The sequence below is a fragment of the Aulonocara sp. 'chitande type north' Nkhata Bay genome, linkage group LG14, assembly GCF_057382095.1.
Source record: "Aulonocara sp. 'chitande type north' Nkhata Bay isolate Kocher_YH1m ecotype deep benthic linkage group LG14, A_spYH_male_GT1.1, whole genome shotgun sequence".
Taxonomy (NCBI): domain Eukaryota; kingdom Metazoa; phylum Chordata; class Actinopteri; order Cichliformes; family Cichlidae; genus Aulonocara; species Aulonocara sp. 'chitande type north' Nkhata Bay.
In genome coordinates, this window is record NC_141357.1 from 18,672,024 (window position 1) to 18,690,884 (window position 18,861).

At 38.7% G+C, this 18,861-nt stretch overlaps 1 protein-coding gene across 5 annotated transcripts in view; it reads left to right on the forward strand.

Moving 5' to 3' along the window:
- The window catches only part of dync2h1 (dynein cytoplasmic 2 heavy chain 1), a 120,041-nt gene that overhangs the window by 91,043 nt on the left and 10,137 nt on the right, over positions 1-18,861 (forward strand). For all 5 annotated transcript variants that reach the window (XM_086261363.1, XM_086261365.1, XM_086261362.1 and 2 more), the window contains 6 exons: positions 1,323-1,398; positions 1,623-1,843; positions 2,625-2,729; positions 8,295-8,411; positions 10,645-10,752; positions 11,305-11,406. In XM_086261363.1, coding sequence (XP_086117489.1) covers positions 1,323-1,398; positions 1,623-1,843; positions 2,625-2,729; positions 8,295-8,411; positions 10,645-10,752; positions 11,305-11,406 — 729 coding nt within the window. The remainder of the gene's footprint in view (positions 1-1,322; positions 1,399-1,622; positions 1,844-2,624; positions 2,730-8,294; positions 8,412-10,644; positions 10,753-11,304; positions 11,407-18,861) is intronic.

The following is an 18,861-nucleotide window of genomic DNA, read 5'->3' on the forward strand; positions in this document are numbered from 1 at the left end:
ACCTTTCCTTGTTTCCTCGTGTGTCCTTATGAACCAATCAACTAAAAAAAAAAAAGCTTCTTAACTTTAGAAGTGCTGGTTTGTTTGACATTAAGCAATCTGAGTACATTCTAATGAAATATAAAGATAAAAAGAGACTTCAACAAATTTAAGATGTCATTTATGTGTCAGTATATGGTACTTGATGCATTTCTCAAATTTAGGACCAATCATAGAATACCTCGTCTGCCAGCATTCCCCTTTATTTAAAATCCATTTTCCTTTCTGGCCCCCGATATTTGTTTTAGCCTGTCTGCAGTTTTCTTGTCTCTCTTTTGCTGTTTTTATCTCTCTCATTCTCTTTCTTGCTCAGTCACTGAATCTCTGGTAAGTGTTTTCATTTGAGATGGTAATGTTGTTTCTCATCCAAGAACATGATCACCTAATTACTGAAACAGTCGCAGCGCCTCTTGTCCACTCCACCATCACTCATTTTCTTCTTGCTTCATCTACTGTTCTTCTTCCCCATCTCATTTATTCTCTTGTTTTCATCCTCTTTACATGCCACTGCAAAAAATATTTCTTTTAAAAAGACAAAGGCAGTAGAATTAAAATGAAGCAAAGCGGACAGGCTTCTATTTCCAAGGTTGTGTATATTCCTAATGAAAGGGAATCTGTAAAGTTGCGTCTGTGTGTGTGTGTGTGTGTGTGTGTGTGTGTATGAATGATTAACATTTGGCCAAAGGACAACAAGCTGACTGGTTAGCTATGTCTGGTAAATTACTGATTTTATAGCACACCATCTGAAGTGCTTACAGTCAGTAAGCACAAATATAACCCATACATTAAATTAAACAGTGGCTCAATAAGCAGCATTTTCTTAATACAAAAGCCTACAAACTTGTGAATGTTGACACTTATACTGTAAGCGAATTTATTAGGCCCTGCGAAACGTGTCCCACAAAAGTCTTTGAACGCACATTCAGGCACACAATTGCTGGACAAACAACATACACTTAATCACTGAAAGATGCCCACACAGTTTTCCTCCACCTCTCACCTCATCCACCTACAGTGGGCAGTTTACAACAGGTGATTAAGTGAAGTGATGTAATCAAATTAAAAAAATAAAAATGTTTTTTCGTTTGTTTTTGTTTTTACAGAAATGGTCAGTGCTGTGAAAATGTGTGTTTTATCGACTTATTAAACGTTGTACTTTCAGTTCCATCTGGATTTTAAATTTCGATGGAGTTTTGGATCTAAATAAAGTCCAGAGGTTTTTTGTCACTTTTCATTTGTCATTTCTGTACTGACTTGTACGCTTATCTCTGATTTATCTGCAGGGCTGGACAAAGTTCTATGAGTTTTCCTTGTCAGACCTTCGTGCTGGCTTTGAGATTATCGACAGGCTTTTTGAAGGTAGGACGCTGATGAAATGTGTAAATTCAGCAGAAAGCTCTGCATTTTTGTCTGCACATGATAATCTCTTGTTTCTTTGATTGCCTTTTATGACAGTGTTTCTTTGACGACCAATTATGAAAGAGCATACCCTGGGCAATTCAGCATTCGCATCTCTGTGTTATTTACCTTCTGTGTGGACCCTGCTTTTTATTTGTGTATTTATATGTCTCAATATCTCTAAGGTGGTAAACAATTTCAGTGGGAGTTTGTCCATGGTCTGTTGGAGAATGCTATCTATGGGGGACGTATTGACAACCCGTCTGACCTCCGCATCTTGCGCTCCTACCTTGAGCAGTTCTTTTCCGCACGTCTCCTTTCATCCTCCCACTCTGCTGGACAGAGAAAAAGCAGAGGAGGATTCTTTCCACCTCAGATAAGCCTCCCAAACTCTTGTGCCATATTGGTAGGTTTTTGGGAACACTCATCATGTAACACCTAGTTGTACATATACTTTTTATTAAGATATATACGTGCATTAGAAATATATGCATCTTTAAGCTTAAGGTGAAAGTTTATATAGTTTGTTTACATCTTCATGAGCCCACGTCCAGTGACAAAGAAGCAAAAACGGTTGATTAGATTCACTAGCTGGGGTTTGTGTTTAACTTCTGTCTGGTGTTAGCTTCATTTTCGCTTGGTTTATAAAGTAGCCACTACAAATAAATGTCAGCAATAACTCTCAAGTAAGTGGTTATGTGGTTCTGTTTTTCTGCTGCTCTGCTTTCTGTTTATATTTTCTTTTCCAGAAGTTAGTTCATTCCACAGAATCACTGAGAGGTCATTTGTTTAAAAAAACAATCAATATAGAAATCTATCATTTGAATTGACAGTCTATTGCTAGAATTTAGCATTTAGCAGTGAGTGATGAGGGAGATCAGTTTAGTAATTTAGGCTTTTAAAGCCCTATTCAAGGCAAATATTTGTTGTTAAAAAACCTGCATCAAACTGTTACAAACAACACACCCTAATGAGCTCAGTATTGCATTATTAATCCCATACACCCACACAGAAATCTAACAAGCATGCCACAAGATTTTACTTTTCAATTTGATATCGTTGCTTAGAAATGGAAAAATGTATTTTGTCTTAAAGCCATGATATAAATTGGCAGAATGCTTTCATTTTCTCTCTCTTTATATGGGTGTGTCAATGTGTGACCTGTATGGGTCTGCGTGTCTTCCCAGGACTACCGCAGAGTAATAGAGAATCTCCCAGAGGATGACAGGCCAGCATTCTTTGGTCTGCCTGCCAACATAGCGAGATCCTCCCAGAGAATCGTCAGCTCCCAGGTGCACCCACACACAGCAGTCTGCCTATTCACACAAGCACATGTGCTCATATCGCCTGCAGCTCACATCAGTCTTGCATGTATACAGATGAAAAATGAAAAGAAAATCAACTCAAATTGTCTTAGCGAGGTGTTGGGTCAACATGTGTCACTAGAGCAGCTTCAGTGCGCCTTGGCACTGATCCCATAAGTCAGTGGAACTCCACTGGAGGGATGGAGCAGCAATCCTGGCAGTGCTGGCGTAGACTCCACATGATAAGCCATGTTATCTCAGCGTGATTTGACAGTGTTCCAAAGAGCTCCTTGTGATGTCAGGAATACTTGGCTTTTTCCACTTTTTCAAGTGCCGCCATAGATGTACAGTTGAGGTCAGGTGACTGTCAAAAAGTCACAATCATTGAAGTCAGTCTTCCTCTTTGATCTTCAAGCAGAAGGTGCAAAGCTTTGAGGTTAGGGTCTTTATTCTGCTGCAGCATATATCCTTCTCCACAGAGAAGCTGAGCAGAAGGTGTAACACAGTTTGGAAAAATAGAGTTCAGGGCAGTCTGGTTAAAGATACCCCTTCTCTTACTGCTAACTGTTGGGCGTTTGTTTCATGTCTGTTTTCCAATCATCCAATGACAAATACCGCCTTTGCCCACTGGCTAGGGTTTTTAGTTGATTTAAATATTTTATCACCATGAATCATATGATTGCCCGTTCGCCCTGGTGAATTATAGCAGATGTTTTAATCTATTCTACATGTATTTTAACAGAATTTTACCAGTATTCGGGTGGACAAATATGCTCGCTTTATTCACATGTATGTTTATTATTATTGCAACATTCCAAAACAATGACAACGAATGAGAATATTCTCCAGAAAAGACTCAAAAGTACCGCATGCTCATAAAAAATGCCCAGTACACTTAAGCACATACCGTACTCTCATGTAATGTAACTACCTGCAAGCTGTAAGTACTCATTTAGCTATGGTTGTTGAAAGTTTGTGGGGATAGGTTAATTGGATAATCCAAATTGCCACTAGGTTTGAATGTGCGAGTGAATGTGAGTGCAAATGGTTGTCTGTCCCTATGTGTTGGCCCTGCGACAGACTGGCGACCTGTCCAGGGTGTACCCCGCCTCTCGCCCTATGACAGCTGGGATAGGCTCCAGCACCCCCCGCGACCCTGAAAAGGATAAGCGGAAGCGAATGGATGGATGGATGTTGAAAGTTTGTTGCATGTAGAATTACGTAGATGTCTCATTTAAAACTTATCAAGCATAGTCTGCTTTTGGCCTAGGAGACGAGGGATCTGGGTATTTGAGACTCAATGTACTACAGCGCTAACTTTCACATTGACAGTAAATACAAAAACTTTTGTTCTCGTCAAGGCAACAAGTCATTGACAATTAAAAATGTTTAATATTTGGTTAATAGTTAGTTTGTAAACACTATCAGGATGTCATTAGAAGTTGCAGCTGACATTTATAAAACTGTTTATACATTCATTACACAGTATTTATTAACCATTAAAATAAATGAACCCTGGATATTATAAAGTTGAAACTTGTATTTATGATACTTTATAATTCAGTTTAAAGAATGTATGCGTTTGTTGGTGGTATGGCAGTGATAAAATCAACTGTGAACCATCTGTTTAGTTTTGATACCATATTAATATGACTTATAATTAATAAAATATTTTTCTTACATAAACTAATTGCATAAATAATAACATTGATAATATTTTTTTCCTAATTTTGTAAACCATAATTTCATTCATTTCAATATCATGTCTCATGCAAATCTCAAAATAACATTTTTCACAATATGATGATTTTTGCATGTAGTTATCATTTTAAGGAACATTTGATAACATCAGAAAGTTGACGTTTATCATCCGAACAAGTGTATGGCAATATTTTATATATTTTGCATCAGATAAGATTGATGTGTATCTGTGTTAGCTCTTGCGTTGAGCTATATAAGCAAACTCTGCAAAAGCTGCACTCAATCTGCAACTTGAGGGTTTCTAATAACATTTCAGCCATAAATACATTTACCACTACTTCACAGATATTGAGTCTGACAGTTTGTATAGATGATTGTAGCTGATTAAAATGGATGTTGGTGTTTTTCAGCCTATGGAGCTTTGAGCAAAATCTGCATAGTAAGTTGAATCTGCCAAGTACTTTCTTCCTTTATAGAGGATGGAAAACCCTGGTGTGTATGTGTGAATGTGTTTAATGGTTTATGGTCACTGCAGATTCTGATGTAATACAGTGTAACACAGTCTCACATAAACACACAATATGTTTTATTTCAGTGTGTGTGTTAGTGTGAGTTTGAGGGAGATGAAAATCTTAAAAGACAGAAGCAGGATATAGACTGAAGGTTGCATGGCTGCATTGTTCACTGACTGTGAACATATCATTTGAATTTTGCAATATTCACATCTAATAATACAAACTATATAGTCTATGTAATATATGAATCTGTGTGTAGTGTTTGGATAGAACCTGTCTTTGGTGTTTACTTTACACATTCAGGTAATTATTTTTTTCAGGCTGAGACTTATTGATTTTTATTCTTTTACAGATTTTCTGTGAAGCAGAAAAATATGTTTTGATTTGATTCTGCCACTTGTGATATTGTGCAAATGTCGAAATGGTAGAAAGGTTGACCTATAATACATGTGAAGGAAGCTGCATAAGAGCCAGTTGTCTCTGAGGAACTGGCCTGGACTTTGGCCAGATGCTACAAAATCTATAAGAGGAAGCAAAATCCAAGATCTTTTTAACCCTAAAGGAAAGATGAAATAGTATAAATGTGACACACACACCACAATTAAACCTTGCTTGTTGCATGCACTAGAGAAAGAGTTTTTTTTTTTTTTACAATAGCATGTTTGTTATCATTGTCGTTTGTGCAGAAAAGAACATGTATATGTTTTTCCATTGTTTTCCATTCAAGCCTGGTATCGTTGTTAAGAATTCATTTTTGAAAATAAAGATGCTTTAGTGTAAATTGGATGAGTAACCAAAACATGAGCACATATAAGGGTTCATTTATTTTAAAGAACCAAATCATTGTTTTCGTAAGAAACATGCTGATAGAACCAAAGCAAGAATGAAATGAAAATGGAATACGTGACATTGCGATGACATTACAATGAGCTCGTTTTGCTGCGTTTTTCTGTTTGTACAAGGTATGATCTTTTTAAAATCTTGCTCATCCTACATTCAAGATCATGTTCTGGGACATATCCAGAGAGCTTTCAGCTATTTTTAGATTGCTACTGCCACTTCCTGCTTTATGCCCTCTGTGATTTTACCACTGACATCAAACTTAGAGCTAGCATCATCTTCTTGTTAAAACTGACCCAAATTTCATGTGAAGGATCGTCACTGACTGTGACCAAGCGGTTTTCTGTTGAAGATTTTGCAGTTTCCAAGCTCAAAGGCAGCATTCAGTTGACCCCCAGGATGAGACTGTCAGTGTAAAGATCTACTGTATCGTCCTGAGGAGTCTGAAGGAGAACATTCAGATGATCTTATCTTGTGCCCCTTAGAGTCCACTGAAAATACTGAAGATTTTAGGTCAGTGTCTGAGATGATGACCTTCAATGTGAGATTGGCCACATTTGCATCAGGTAGAGTCTCAGTCACACAGGTCCGGAGATGGTCAACATTGCATTAGGGACAAATGTCTATTCCCTGACCAGTTGGCGACTGGTTGCTGGCTGTCACTAGGAGAGATTTGCTGCACCAAAGTTCTCCTCATAATTGCTTTGACCGATAGCGTAATTCTGTGGTCGCTGGTGGTTTGCATTGAAGATATCTACTGATACAGATACTGATTTCTCAGAAGATTTTTACACTTTGCATATCTTGTGATTTTAAGTGATTCCACACTGTCGGAGTTTACAAGCAAAAGATCCATTCATTCCAGGAGATGACCCAAATCCTTCTGGACTCGGATGAGTAAGGACATCCAGCATTTAAAAGAAAAAAAACAACAACTGTCAAATCAAACATGTGGAACTTCCCACTGTGGCGAAACCTTGTGAATAAGTGAACAGCTGAAAGTAGCTGCTGCTCCTTTTTTTGTGTCTTCTGATTGTAATTATCCTCAGTTCAACCACACGCAACCTTTACAGATTGTAAGGACAATCCCCATGTGGGTTTTAATACAATTAAATTCACTCATAGCGTGGTCTCCTGATCACTGGAACCACCAACCTAGTTTAATTCATACGACTCCCACAAGACCACTTATGTGAGTCTGTTACTGTGTCTCTTTCTCTACCTATCTCCCCCATATGTCATTGTCTCCCATCCTGGTGTCATTTGTCACTGTCACTTTCATCTTCTCTCTTTTTCTCTCCCTTTTCCCCAAAATGTGTCCCTTCTTTACTCTCACTGTATTTGAGTTCTGCTGTTAACCACATACACTAAAGAGGTCCTGGGGAAAAGTCTGCAGATTTTGTGGAAACCATTAAATATAAATGTCTAATCTTACCAATTACCTGACACGGGTTTGAAATGTCTTTACAAAAGGCTTGAGGTATGATTTCCTGCATTCATAGTTTTTATGCACAATGTCAAAGATAAGCACTTTGGATAAAACTAGCATGTGAAAATGTATCATTGTGCCATTACAACTACAATAACAGAAAAAAAAGACATTAAATGCAGAGATTTATTTCTCCAAATCTTGCATATACACATAGAAGCTCTCTCGTATACTGCTTCTGTTCATTTCTGATTATATATTTAGATATAATGACATCTGTGCCTTCTGTGGCATCTGTGATTTTCACTCTGTTATGCTCAATTTATCAATCAGCTTGACTTATTAACAACCCTAAACTAGAATACTGTTATACTGAAATAATGTGAAAAACTGAGTAAATTGACTGCATGAAGTTGTGTAATGTCCAGTAACTTTTTATCCCCAGACAATTATGGCAGAAATTTCAGCTTATTAAAATCTTGGTTATCTTAATATATTTAAATTACTATTTGAATCACCTTATATTTGATATCAACCTCCTTCATATTGCTGTCAATTCAATTTTAGATTAGGATTTTTTTAATCCTACCTTCATCTCCCTCTTTGATGTACTCGAACAGACATGTGTGCAAATGCACATATATACCGTTTTCCTCCTGAGCAGAGAAGATAAAACAAATGTTAGTAAAGAGTTCTCCTGGACCAAATGAAAGTCATTTATCAGACAAGCTGCTTTACTTGTAACGCAGACATAAGTGGAAACTTGCACTATCACAAAACACACACACAGACACACTGAGTCTAGATAAAAGTACTGTCCAAGATTCTAATCCTGAAGCTAAGCTTGGCTGATTAGGTATGTAAGGAGGCGTGTTTATGGTTCTCTTTTCTTCTTCTTTTTTTCAACATTACAGGGCCTGAAACAGTGTTTTGGGTTTTACATATGGGAGTCAAAATTCATGTGCCTACTTCAAATTATATGGGTGGTGTTTTAAAAAAATAGGCCGTTTATTCTTACAGGAGCACATGCAGCATACCACTGACTCTTTGTGTTTTAATTGTTTACAGGTAATTTCTCAACTGCGCATCCTGAGTCGCTCAGTCGCAACAGGTTCAAAGTTTGACAGGGAGCTCTGGTCAAATGGACTGTCACCTATCCTGAACTTATGGAAGAAACTCAACCAGGTTAGCTGTCTTTACCATTTCATATTGACTTTTTATTGACCCATTACTTTTTGTTGCCCTTTTCCTGCAAACCAAATTGGAAAGCTGCATCTGTAGCTTTTAAAGGACTTCATTTGCCTTGATTTAGTTAACTTTAAAAAGTCAAACCGTACTAATACTGCAGCATTTCTACTGTCACTGCACATCAACAACAACTAGTTGTAATATCAGAAATGGGTGGAGGTCCAAAGTGCATGACTCTGAGGCAAATTAAATAAAAAAAGGAAAACTATTGAATGATCAAAAATTGGAGAAACACACAGTCCAGTTGGCAACAAAAAAGAACAATACGTAGATATACAGGAAGTAAATGGAGAAGGGGAGAGGCAAGGCTATATGCACAGACAGGGCAGACTGTTCACATTTGAATACAATCAAAACAGGTCAACATGAGGGTCACAGCAGAGGGAAAGACCCAAAAGCAGGAAGTAAAGCCACGGTGAGACAACTAACCTTCCAAGTAAAACAGCATTACCACAAAGACAATTAAAATAACTGAAGCATGAAGACTAACATTAAACATGAAGACAGGGGACAGGGAATACAGAAGGCAGGGGGGTAATGGAAAAACTAGGAACACAAAGGGACTTAACAAAACTAACAGACAACAAGGGTCGTGACACCTAATTAAAAGTTGTGGGAAGTAATCGGATATTACTAGTGCTGTCAAAGGCTGTCACACACAGTGGCTTGCTTGGCCAAGAAGTACTGCTGTGTGCAGTTGCTTGGAGACTGGCACGTTTTCAAATTAAAAGGACATCTGCCTCCACCTTTAACAATTTAGTCACCGTGTATCAGTCTCCTCTCTCTGCCTCTCATGCTGTCAAGCACACATGCTTACTGTCTCCTCTCTCATTTACACTTATGTCTCCTCTCTTTCTGTCTCTCTTCTTGCTCTTTCAGTCTCTTGTAGATGGAGTTGTTTTGTACTTACTGAAAGGAAAATGGTTAACTGTGTTAATTGTTGCCATTATGTCACCAGCAAGCTTTCCATAGATCACAATCAACCTCTGGCTGCTTTCAATTAACTATCCCTTTGTCATCAACCAACCTTGTTGTTTGACCCTCAGTGGATCTGAACTTCCCAGTGTGCCATTTAAATGCACGTACTTGCACGTGTGCATTGGTTGTGTGTGCAAACCTTTATGGTTTGTGGAAAATATGTGAGAGGTGTGTGTGTGTGGAAATGTACAGACACATTTATTTTTGGCAAATCATTATGTAGTCTGGAAAGACATGGGCAGAGCATGATACAGCAGAGACTGTTTATTTGGCTTTTTAGTTACATTTTTAAATGGAAACAATAGCTTAGCTCTAGTCAATCTGAATCCCGTCCAACCAGCTTTTTTCTTCATTGTCTGTCTTCATCCCTTGGTCCTGCTATCCTTCTCTTCCTCTCTTTTTTTGCCTCTTTCTCTAACTGAGTTGTTGCAAGGAAAGCGAAATAGAATCCAGGTATAGAGTGTGATGGTTCTAATAGAGTACAACAAAATCCAAGCTTTTCTATTTTTTATTTGTATATTTTTTGTAACCTATTTGTATACTGTATGGTATACTTTGTATACAGAACACAAAGTGTTTATCTAATGTAAACAAGTGCTCAACCTCCACCCCTGTGTTTGTACTGTGTGGAGCAAGAAAATAAATTCTGTTTAGTAATATGATGTTACTGTAGGAATTTAGTATATGCATATATACAATGATCCATATGGAAATCCATAGATAATATTTTACCATTGTACTGTATAAGGGGGGAAAGATAGCATGCTAATGTAGCAGGAGTTCCTAAAGTGAACATACATCTTACTCTGAGTATTATGTAGACAATACATGTTGCAAATGAAATGAGAAATCAACATTAAGTTCCATACACTGAACTAGAACACATTAAAAGCCCCTCAGAAAGTCTTATGAACTCTACTGGGTGGAACCATCCCCTCATTCTGTTTCGATGATTGTGGTACAGAGCACTGTCATTTCACGTCAGTGCAATTTATATACAGTTAACTACAGATGAGAGCATTGTAATCTTGAAAGAGAGCACTCGTCAGAAAGAAATATTTTTTTCATAGGATGAAGGTGATCACGTTGAACAACTTCACATTGATGTACAGTGATCATTTCTGTATTGGAACAAGTAGACTCAAATAGCTATAGCTCTCTCATAGTTTCTCTCATGTCTCTCATCTATCAGGGCTCTACACTAATCCACCAGAAGGTGGACCCACCTACAGAGAGTCAGAAATCACCAGTCCTTTCATTCATTTCTCTGGAACAGTTCAATGCCATCCGCTTGGTCCAGGTGGGTAAAAACATTAGAAATGATAGCTACATTCAAAATGGGCTACCACATAATTACAGTATCCGAATACTTTTTTTTTTTTTGGGGGGGGGGGGGGGGGGTTAGGTAGTGGTACCCACCGTGTTTAATTCAACATGGAGTAAAAGACTGAGACTTGTATGTAAATAAAGCTTGCTTTGTTTCTTCTGAAAAAACTGATTAAGATTAAAAGCCATGGAGATGCATAAGCTAATTTCCCTTCATTGATTGTTTAAGTATGTTACTTATCTCATGGAATAGTTTTATTCATTTCTAGACACTCACAGTTATCTGTTTGTTGGGGGGGTTAAATGAACCAAGGCAATCAGTGGAAGCAGGCTTGATCACTACCTGCATCCAATAGCCATTTGCCTCATTATGAAACATACAGTTGTGGTCAGGATCATGTGAATGAATGTCATGGTATTTTGGGGCTTGAGTGTACAGCATATATCTTTAATGAGTTTGATGACTTTAATGATTGTATTTTTTTGCACAGTATGTACTGTATGTAAACTGTAAGTGTCATCACAGAGTATACACCAGTCTCTGGCCGCACTGAGCAAGGTCATCCGAGGGACTCAACTGTTAACTCCAGAAGTCCAGAAACTGGCCACTGCCCTACTAAATCAAGAGGTAAGACAGGCAAAAGACAGAGAAACTCAACCCTAACACTCTATGTGCTATTTTATGCTTTTGAGTACATGTGTTATCTAGAGTTTTTTTAATGTTTCTCATGATGATTTATTAAATGGGGCTTAGTGCAATAAATGTGGAATACAATTGAAAATAAAATGGAAGGCCTTACCCTGATAGTATTACAAATGCACACAGAGTCCCAAATGCTGTATGCAATGCATCTTTTAACTCACATTTATCTTAAATCTTTCTACAATGCTGCTGAAGGTTTCTAACTCTTACCATAAAATACACAGTTAGCTCTGTCTTCAGTGACAGTGACAATGTAAAGTAAAGCTTTCTTTTTACCATATTGTTTTAGAGGGGGACTGCAATTCTTTTTATTCTGTGGTGAAATGAAGGCCACAGGGACAGGCCCATACACAGTATACAGAGCTGACATGTAGACATGTAGCAAACACAATATGTATCCTTGTATGTCCTCAGGCTGAGTTGGGGACAAAGGGGATATTATGAGGTAGAGAAGAAGAGACACATCCAACCTTTCACTCCTTCTGTGTGTAATCTCCAGAGAGAAGCCTTGGGCATAATTCCTGTTTCGCTGCTTGCCTTCTCTCTCTTTTTGTATTAATCAGCAGGTTTTTTTAGTCGTATCGCCGTTGCCCTCTCGACCAGCTCCAGTCTTTATCTGTCACATTTTCCAATCTTTGATTTCCTTACATTTTCTCTATCTTGCTAGCTTTTTCTTTTAATATGCAGTTATGGTAAAAGTAAAGTGCACCCTCTGTCTATTCTAAGGTTTTTATATTATCAGGACATAATAAAAAATCATGTGGTTCTTACCAGGCAAATTAGGAAAATGCAACTTCAGATAAACAACAGCAATACAACAATACAAAGGATTTGACTGTCAACTCAATGACTTCAATATGCACAGGTCCTGTGGCTTCAGAACAAGCCAAAATTATCGCCCTTCTGTCACCATTCTTGACAGTTAGTGTTTGTGCCGATATACTGTGTATGATTTTCTCCAAACAAAATTATGGCCAAACATCTCGACTTTGGTCTCATTTATTCAAAGAACAACAGATAATATTCTGAAACCTATAGAATCTATGATCCAACCCTTTTGCAGTTTCTCTGAGCATTGCACGGTGTGATTTTTGGGGGAAGTTGCTGAGATGTTCACTGATGGGAAGATTGGCAGCAATTTTGAATGTTTTCCACTTGTGAATAATCTTTATCAATAAATAGACTTTAAAATCTTTTGAATTGCCTTATAACTCTTCCTAGATTGATGGGCAACAACAAAAGCTTCTTTTAACATGCTCCAGACCAGCAAACTGCCACAACCTTTGCTTTTATAGAGGTGTTCGTTAGGGATGGGTATCGTTTAGGTTTTATCCGATACCGGTGCCAAACCGGTACTTTTGAAACGGTGCCGGTGCTCAAACAGTGCTCAAACCGGTGCTTAAAGAATGGAGAACACAAAATTGGTCCAAAAACCTCTCATGTTCAGCTGTTTTTTGTAAAAAGATAACAATGTTAGCCTTTTCTGCAGCTATGGGGCATATACAGTATCACTCTTGGCTGGAAGCAGTGCTTAAACAATGGAAAAAACACAAACTTTGTTCAAAACCTCTCATGTTTAACTGTTTTCCACTTTTTCTTTGGTCATTTTAGCCTTTTTGGCCAGGGTGAAGGGAGTATCTGCCATCAAACAAGAAGACAGCCGCATGTAGCTATGATGATGTTTGCTAGTTCACCTTACATGCATTAATTTAATAACATGGTTAGCCTACTCAACGTAAATTACACACGAACAACATTAAGCTACTCACGCAGAGAAGAACGGCTGCTGCTGCCATCATCATCGTCCGTCATCATTTCTGCTACACTGGCAGGGCTAGGGGCCAGGACTCTCCTCTTCGTGTTTTTGGGGGATGTTGAATAACAGGCAACCCACCCGCAGTAGATGTGCTCGGTGTGAGGTCTCGCAGCAAGCTATCATACGGTGCATTTCTGGGCTTTTAAAAAAAACGCTATGCGTCGCCAGGTGTTTCATCGGATTTGAGGTGTTACCTCCTTTGACAGTATCACAGTATCAGCTTAAAGCACTTGTTGCAGGCTGCTGAGTTTGCATATTTTGCTGTGAAGTACAACCAGACTTTTGACCGCTTCGCCTTGGACATTTTTAATCTGTAGCTCTGCTCTAAAAGAACGTACGTACCTGGGCCCGCCTACTATCCCCGGAAACGTAAAATGATTGGCTAGAAGTGTATCACAGCTCAGGAAAAAAAAGCACCGAAATAAAGCACCGAAATGTGCGCTGCTTTTCGGTCTGGTTACTACCGTTTATGTCAGAACCGGTGCCATCATGGCACCGGACACCGGTACCCATCCCTAGTGTTCGTACTTGCTGATGACCACTATGCATTGGTTTATTACCACCTTGCTGGTACTGACCCTCTTAATTGCTATTGAAACAAGAAGGGTCTACTTCGTTTTCCACACGTCTTCTACATTTTGGGTAGTTTGTTTGTTTTAATAAATGTCACTGTGTAATGTGTAATGCTTTGTAGTTCATCTCAGGTTATGTGTACCTTATAAGACCTACTAAAGACTGGACTTTTTATCATGTTCTGATATTTAAAATCTATTCCGAATTTCAAAATAATAAAATATGTTAGTGGTTTAAAAATATATGTAATTACAATTAAGTCAGTTATCAATGGGAACTGTACAAATGTATAAAATAAAACAAAGCCATTTGTTTTATAATTTATAATTATATCTCTAATATACATCTAATTTATATCTCAATTATAATTCGGTATCACAAAAAACCCCAAAACACTGTCCATCAGCTTTTAGCACACTATGGTCTAAATAAAAACTTTTTTTTTAAAGTCTGATTTCCACTTTTAAGTGTTTAACCTTTAACATTATTTACATTGTTTTCCTAAAAGATCATACCTTGTCGTCCATTTTAACTGACCTATGTAACTCCTCAGTGCTGTATATGAAACAGATGCAATCACAGTTTTTACACAAGTTTTATAAGAGTTCTGTTCAGCCTATTCTGAGCCTTTTCCTTTATGGCCTGTCTAAAGATTTAATTTCTGTAATATGCATAATCAAGATACTGTGTTTTACCTTTTTGTTAAAGACAGAAATGCATTTTGTTAGCTGTATAGATCAGGAGAATTTTTTCAGTGTCATAACTTTTTATCATAGCTTTTTTTCTTTTTTTATATTAAAAAAAGATCATTAATTTTGACCCACAATATTGTTTGAAGCTCTCTGATGTGAAGCTTCTCCCAGAGAGGGAGCATTGCTTGACAATTAAATCAGAGTTTTGCCAAAAAAGATATTGCCTAGAGTATAAAAAGGTTGTTGAACCATAGAAAAAGCAGCAGCAGCTGTTATGTTTCCTGCTGCACATTTTGCAGAAACACAAAATTCTCGGCATACATCGAATTTACTGGCAGCTAAATTTTTTAACAAACACCTGATGACTTCTGTGACCCTAGCTGGCAGTATTTTTACATCACTGACAAGAAGCCCCTGAGTGAATTGGCCTAAATGCGATTCTCCCTGCAATGCTACAGTACGTGACTATAATATTTGGTTCTAACATTATTTTAAACCTCAGTATTTTAAAGAAACTTTATCACTGTCCAAGCAGTAAGTAATTACGTATGTACAGCTTCAGTTATTTATGACTATATAAAGCCAAGGTTTCCAGGGGGGCAAACTAAACAGACAATGATATTCTTCCCTCACACCAAAAGTTCAAGGCAGTTGGCTGTCCTCCATGTGCCTGACTGAGGAGTTTTTCTGTCTCACTGTGGCCAGGTTTGGTGCTGAGAAAATCACTGTTTTGGGGGGGGGGTTGTTTGTTTGTTTTTCTTTTCTTTTTGTTAAAGTTCTTATGTTGCGACTGGGCACTACTACTACTACAAATGTCACTGAAAATTGAACCAAACAGAAGCATTTTTACACAAGCAGAAAATTAAAATATGAGATCAGATATAGCACTGGTAAAATAAAAGCGGGTGCTTCTTAAGGTAAGGCCTTGAATTTGTATTACACATTAAATTTTTTAAATATTACTGGAAAAAATCCTAATTACATACAACAGATACACAGTTAAGTGAGCATTTAGTGTCTTTTATAACAAAACAGAATATGAATTAGATTGGAGTCTTTACAGGAAATACTGTTGCATACAATGAGCAGATCACATGGATTAATGCCATTTTGCATTTGGGCTTCTATTATAACCGACTGTTACTAATTAACCCCATTTAAATCAGAGAAGGTTAGAATGAGCTGATGATGCGATTTATGCATTTGAAAAATGCTCCATTTATGGTTGTGATAATGTAAAAGTGTAGCAGACACAGTTCTGAGGGGATCAGCTCTGCTGCCCTTTCTCTCAGCTGTGCAGTAAAAAAATAATTACATGATTGGAAAGAACCCAAACTACCTACTTTCTGATGGGGGGCTTGGGTTGTATGAGAGTCATAAGCAGTGCTGCAAGACAGAAAAAGTGTTACCCCTACCTTCATTTGGTAGAAAGAGCATGATTATCAGGACATGGTGACCGATGAGGAAATGGCTTTTTGATTTAAAGGTGAAGTAATCTCTGGTATCAGTTAGATTTTCAGTACCACTTGTAGTAATTCGCAGGCCAATACTAATAATCATCATAGTAGCTTGGGTTTGTAACCAAAAAGTAGTTATTCAACATATTATCAACACATACAGTGGGGCAAAAAAGTATTTAGTCAGCCACCGATTGTGCAAGTTCCCCCACTTAAAATGATGACAGAGGTCAGTAATTTGCACCAGAGGTACACTTCAACTGTGAGAGACAGAATGTGAAAAAAAAATCCATGAATCCACATGGTAGGATTTGTAAAGAATTTATTCGTAAATCAGGGTGGAAAATAAGTATTTGGTCAATAACAAAAATACAACTCAATACTTTGTAACATAACCTTTGTTGGCAATAACAGAGGTCAAACGTTTACTATAGGTCTTTACCAGGTTTGCACACACAGTAGCTGGTATTTTGGCCCATTCCTCCATGCAGATCTTCTCGAGAGCAGTGATGTTTTGGGGCTGTCGCCGAGCAACACGGACTTTCAACTCCCGCCACAGATTTTCTATGGGGTTGAGGTCTGGAGACTGGCTAGGCCACTCCAGGACTTTCAAATGCTTCTTACGGAGCCACTCCTTTGTTGCCCGGGCGGTGTGTTTTGGATCATTGTCATGTTGGAAGACCCAGCCTCGTTTCATCTTCAAAGTTCTCACTGATGGAAGGAGGTTTTGGCTCAAAATCTCACGATACATGATCCCATTCATTCTGTCCTTAACACGGATCAGTCGTCCTGTCCCCTTGGCAGAAAAACAGCCCCATAGCATGATGTTTCCACCCCCATGCTTCACAGTAGGTATGGTGTTCTTGGGATGCAACTCAGTATTCTTCTTCCTCCAAACATGACGAGTTGAGTTTATACCAAAAAGTTCTACTTTGGTTTCATCTGACCACATGACATTCTCCCAATCCTCTGCTGTATCATCCATGTGCTCTCTGGCAAACTTCAGACGGGCCTGGACATGCACTGGCTTCAGCAGCGGAACACGTCTGGCACTGCGGGATTTGATTCCCTGCCGTTGTAGTGTGTTACTGATGGTGACCTTTGTTACTTTGGTCCCAGCTCTCTGCAGGTCATTCACCAGGTCCCCCCGTGTGGTTCTGGGATCTTTGCTCACCGTTCTCATGATCATTTTGACCCCACGGGATGAGATCTTGCGTGGAGCCCCAGATCGAGGGAGATTATCAGTGGTCTTGTATGTCTTCCATTTTCTGATGATTGCTCCCACAGTTGATTTTTTTCACACCAAGCTGCTTGCCTATTGTAGATTCACTCTTCCCAGTCTGGTGCAGGTCTACAATACTTTTCCTGGTGTCCTTCGAAAGCTCTTTGGTCTTGGCCATGGCGGAGTTTGGAGTCTGACTGTTTGAGGCTGTGGACAGGTGTCTTTTATACAGATGATGAGTTCAAACAGGTGCCATTCATACAGGTAACGAGTGGGGGACAGAAAAGCTTCTTACAGAAGACGTTACAGGTCTGTGAGAGCCAGAGATTTTCCTTGTTTGAGGTGACCAAATACTTATTTTCCACCCTAATTTACGAATAAATTCTTTACAAATCCTACCATGTGGATTCATGGATTTTTTTTTTCCCATTCTGTCTCTCACAGTTGAAGTGTACCTCTGGTGCAAATTACTGACCTCTGTCATCATTTTAAGTGGGGGAACTTGCACAATCGGTGGCTGACTAAATACTTTTTTGCCCCACTGTACATCGATCAGGCATGACATTAAGACCACTTACAGCTGACGTGATTAAGACAGATTTTCTCTTCATTATGGCACCTGTTAGTGGGCGGGATATATCAGTCGGGGTGCTTATGCTGACCCATATCCACTGCTGAAAGCCCCAGCAATGGCACATAAGTATCAGAACTAGACCATGGAGAAACGGAAGAATTTGGCCTGGTCTGATGCATATCATGTGCATGACCCGGGTGTGTGTTCACTGCTCGCTTGGGGAGGAGGCACCAGGATGCAGAAAAAAGGAAAGCCAGCAGAGGCAGTTTGCTGCTTTGGGCAATGTTCTGGTAGGAAATCTTGGCTCCTGCCACCTACCTAAGCATTGTTGCAGACCTTGTACACACTTTCATTAACATATCAGGTAATCCCTGATGGCTGTGGCCTCTTTCAGCAGGATAATGTGGCATGCCACAAAGCAAAAATGGATCAGGAATGGTTTGAAGAGCACAACAACAACAAGTATGAGGTGCAGACTTGGCCTCTGAATTCCCCAGATTTCAATCAATTGAGCATCCAGGATTCAATTGAGTAAAAGGGGTGCCAATACAATATTAGGTAGGTGGTTATGATGTTATGTCTGATCGGTGTATATTGATTGCACTCCTGTATACATTTGGTTTGTGTCTCTGTTTTCTGCCACCCTTATCTTGTTAAAAAATAATAATTAAAACAGCATTTTACACTTATTTGTACCCCACAAATGGCAGTGACTTAACTTAAACCAGCACGTTTTTCCTCCTAAGACACTTCAGTGCAACACACACACATACATACACACACCCATCCCCGCAGCAGGAGAGTGAGTGAGTGAATGGTTGACTTGCAGCTGAGAGACATGCAAAGTCTCTTTTATTTCCATTATGGCTTTCATGCCTAAATACCACCAAATTCTCAATTCTCAGCCTCCTGCTGTGCATGTTTGTGCATGTGTGTGTGAGTCAAATCTTTGATCTCTGTTTAACGGTAACATACACGGCCTAACGTGTTCAGGAGTTAACATTCTTCTCTTGAGAAAGCTTTCCTTTCCCAACCCTGCAAACATT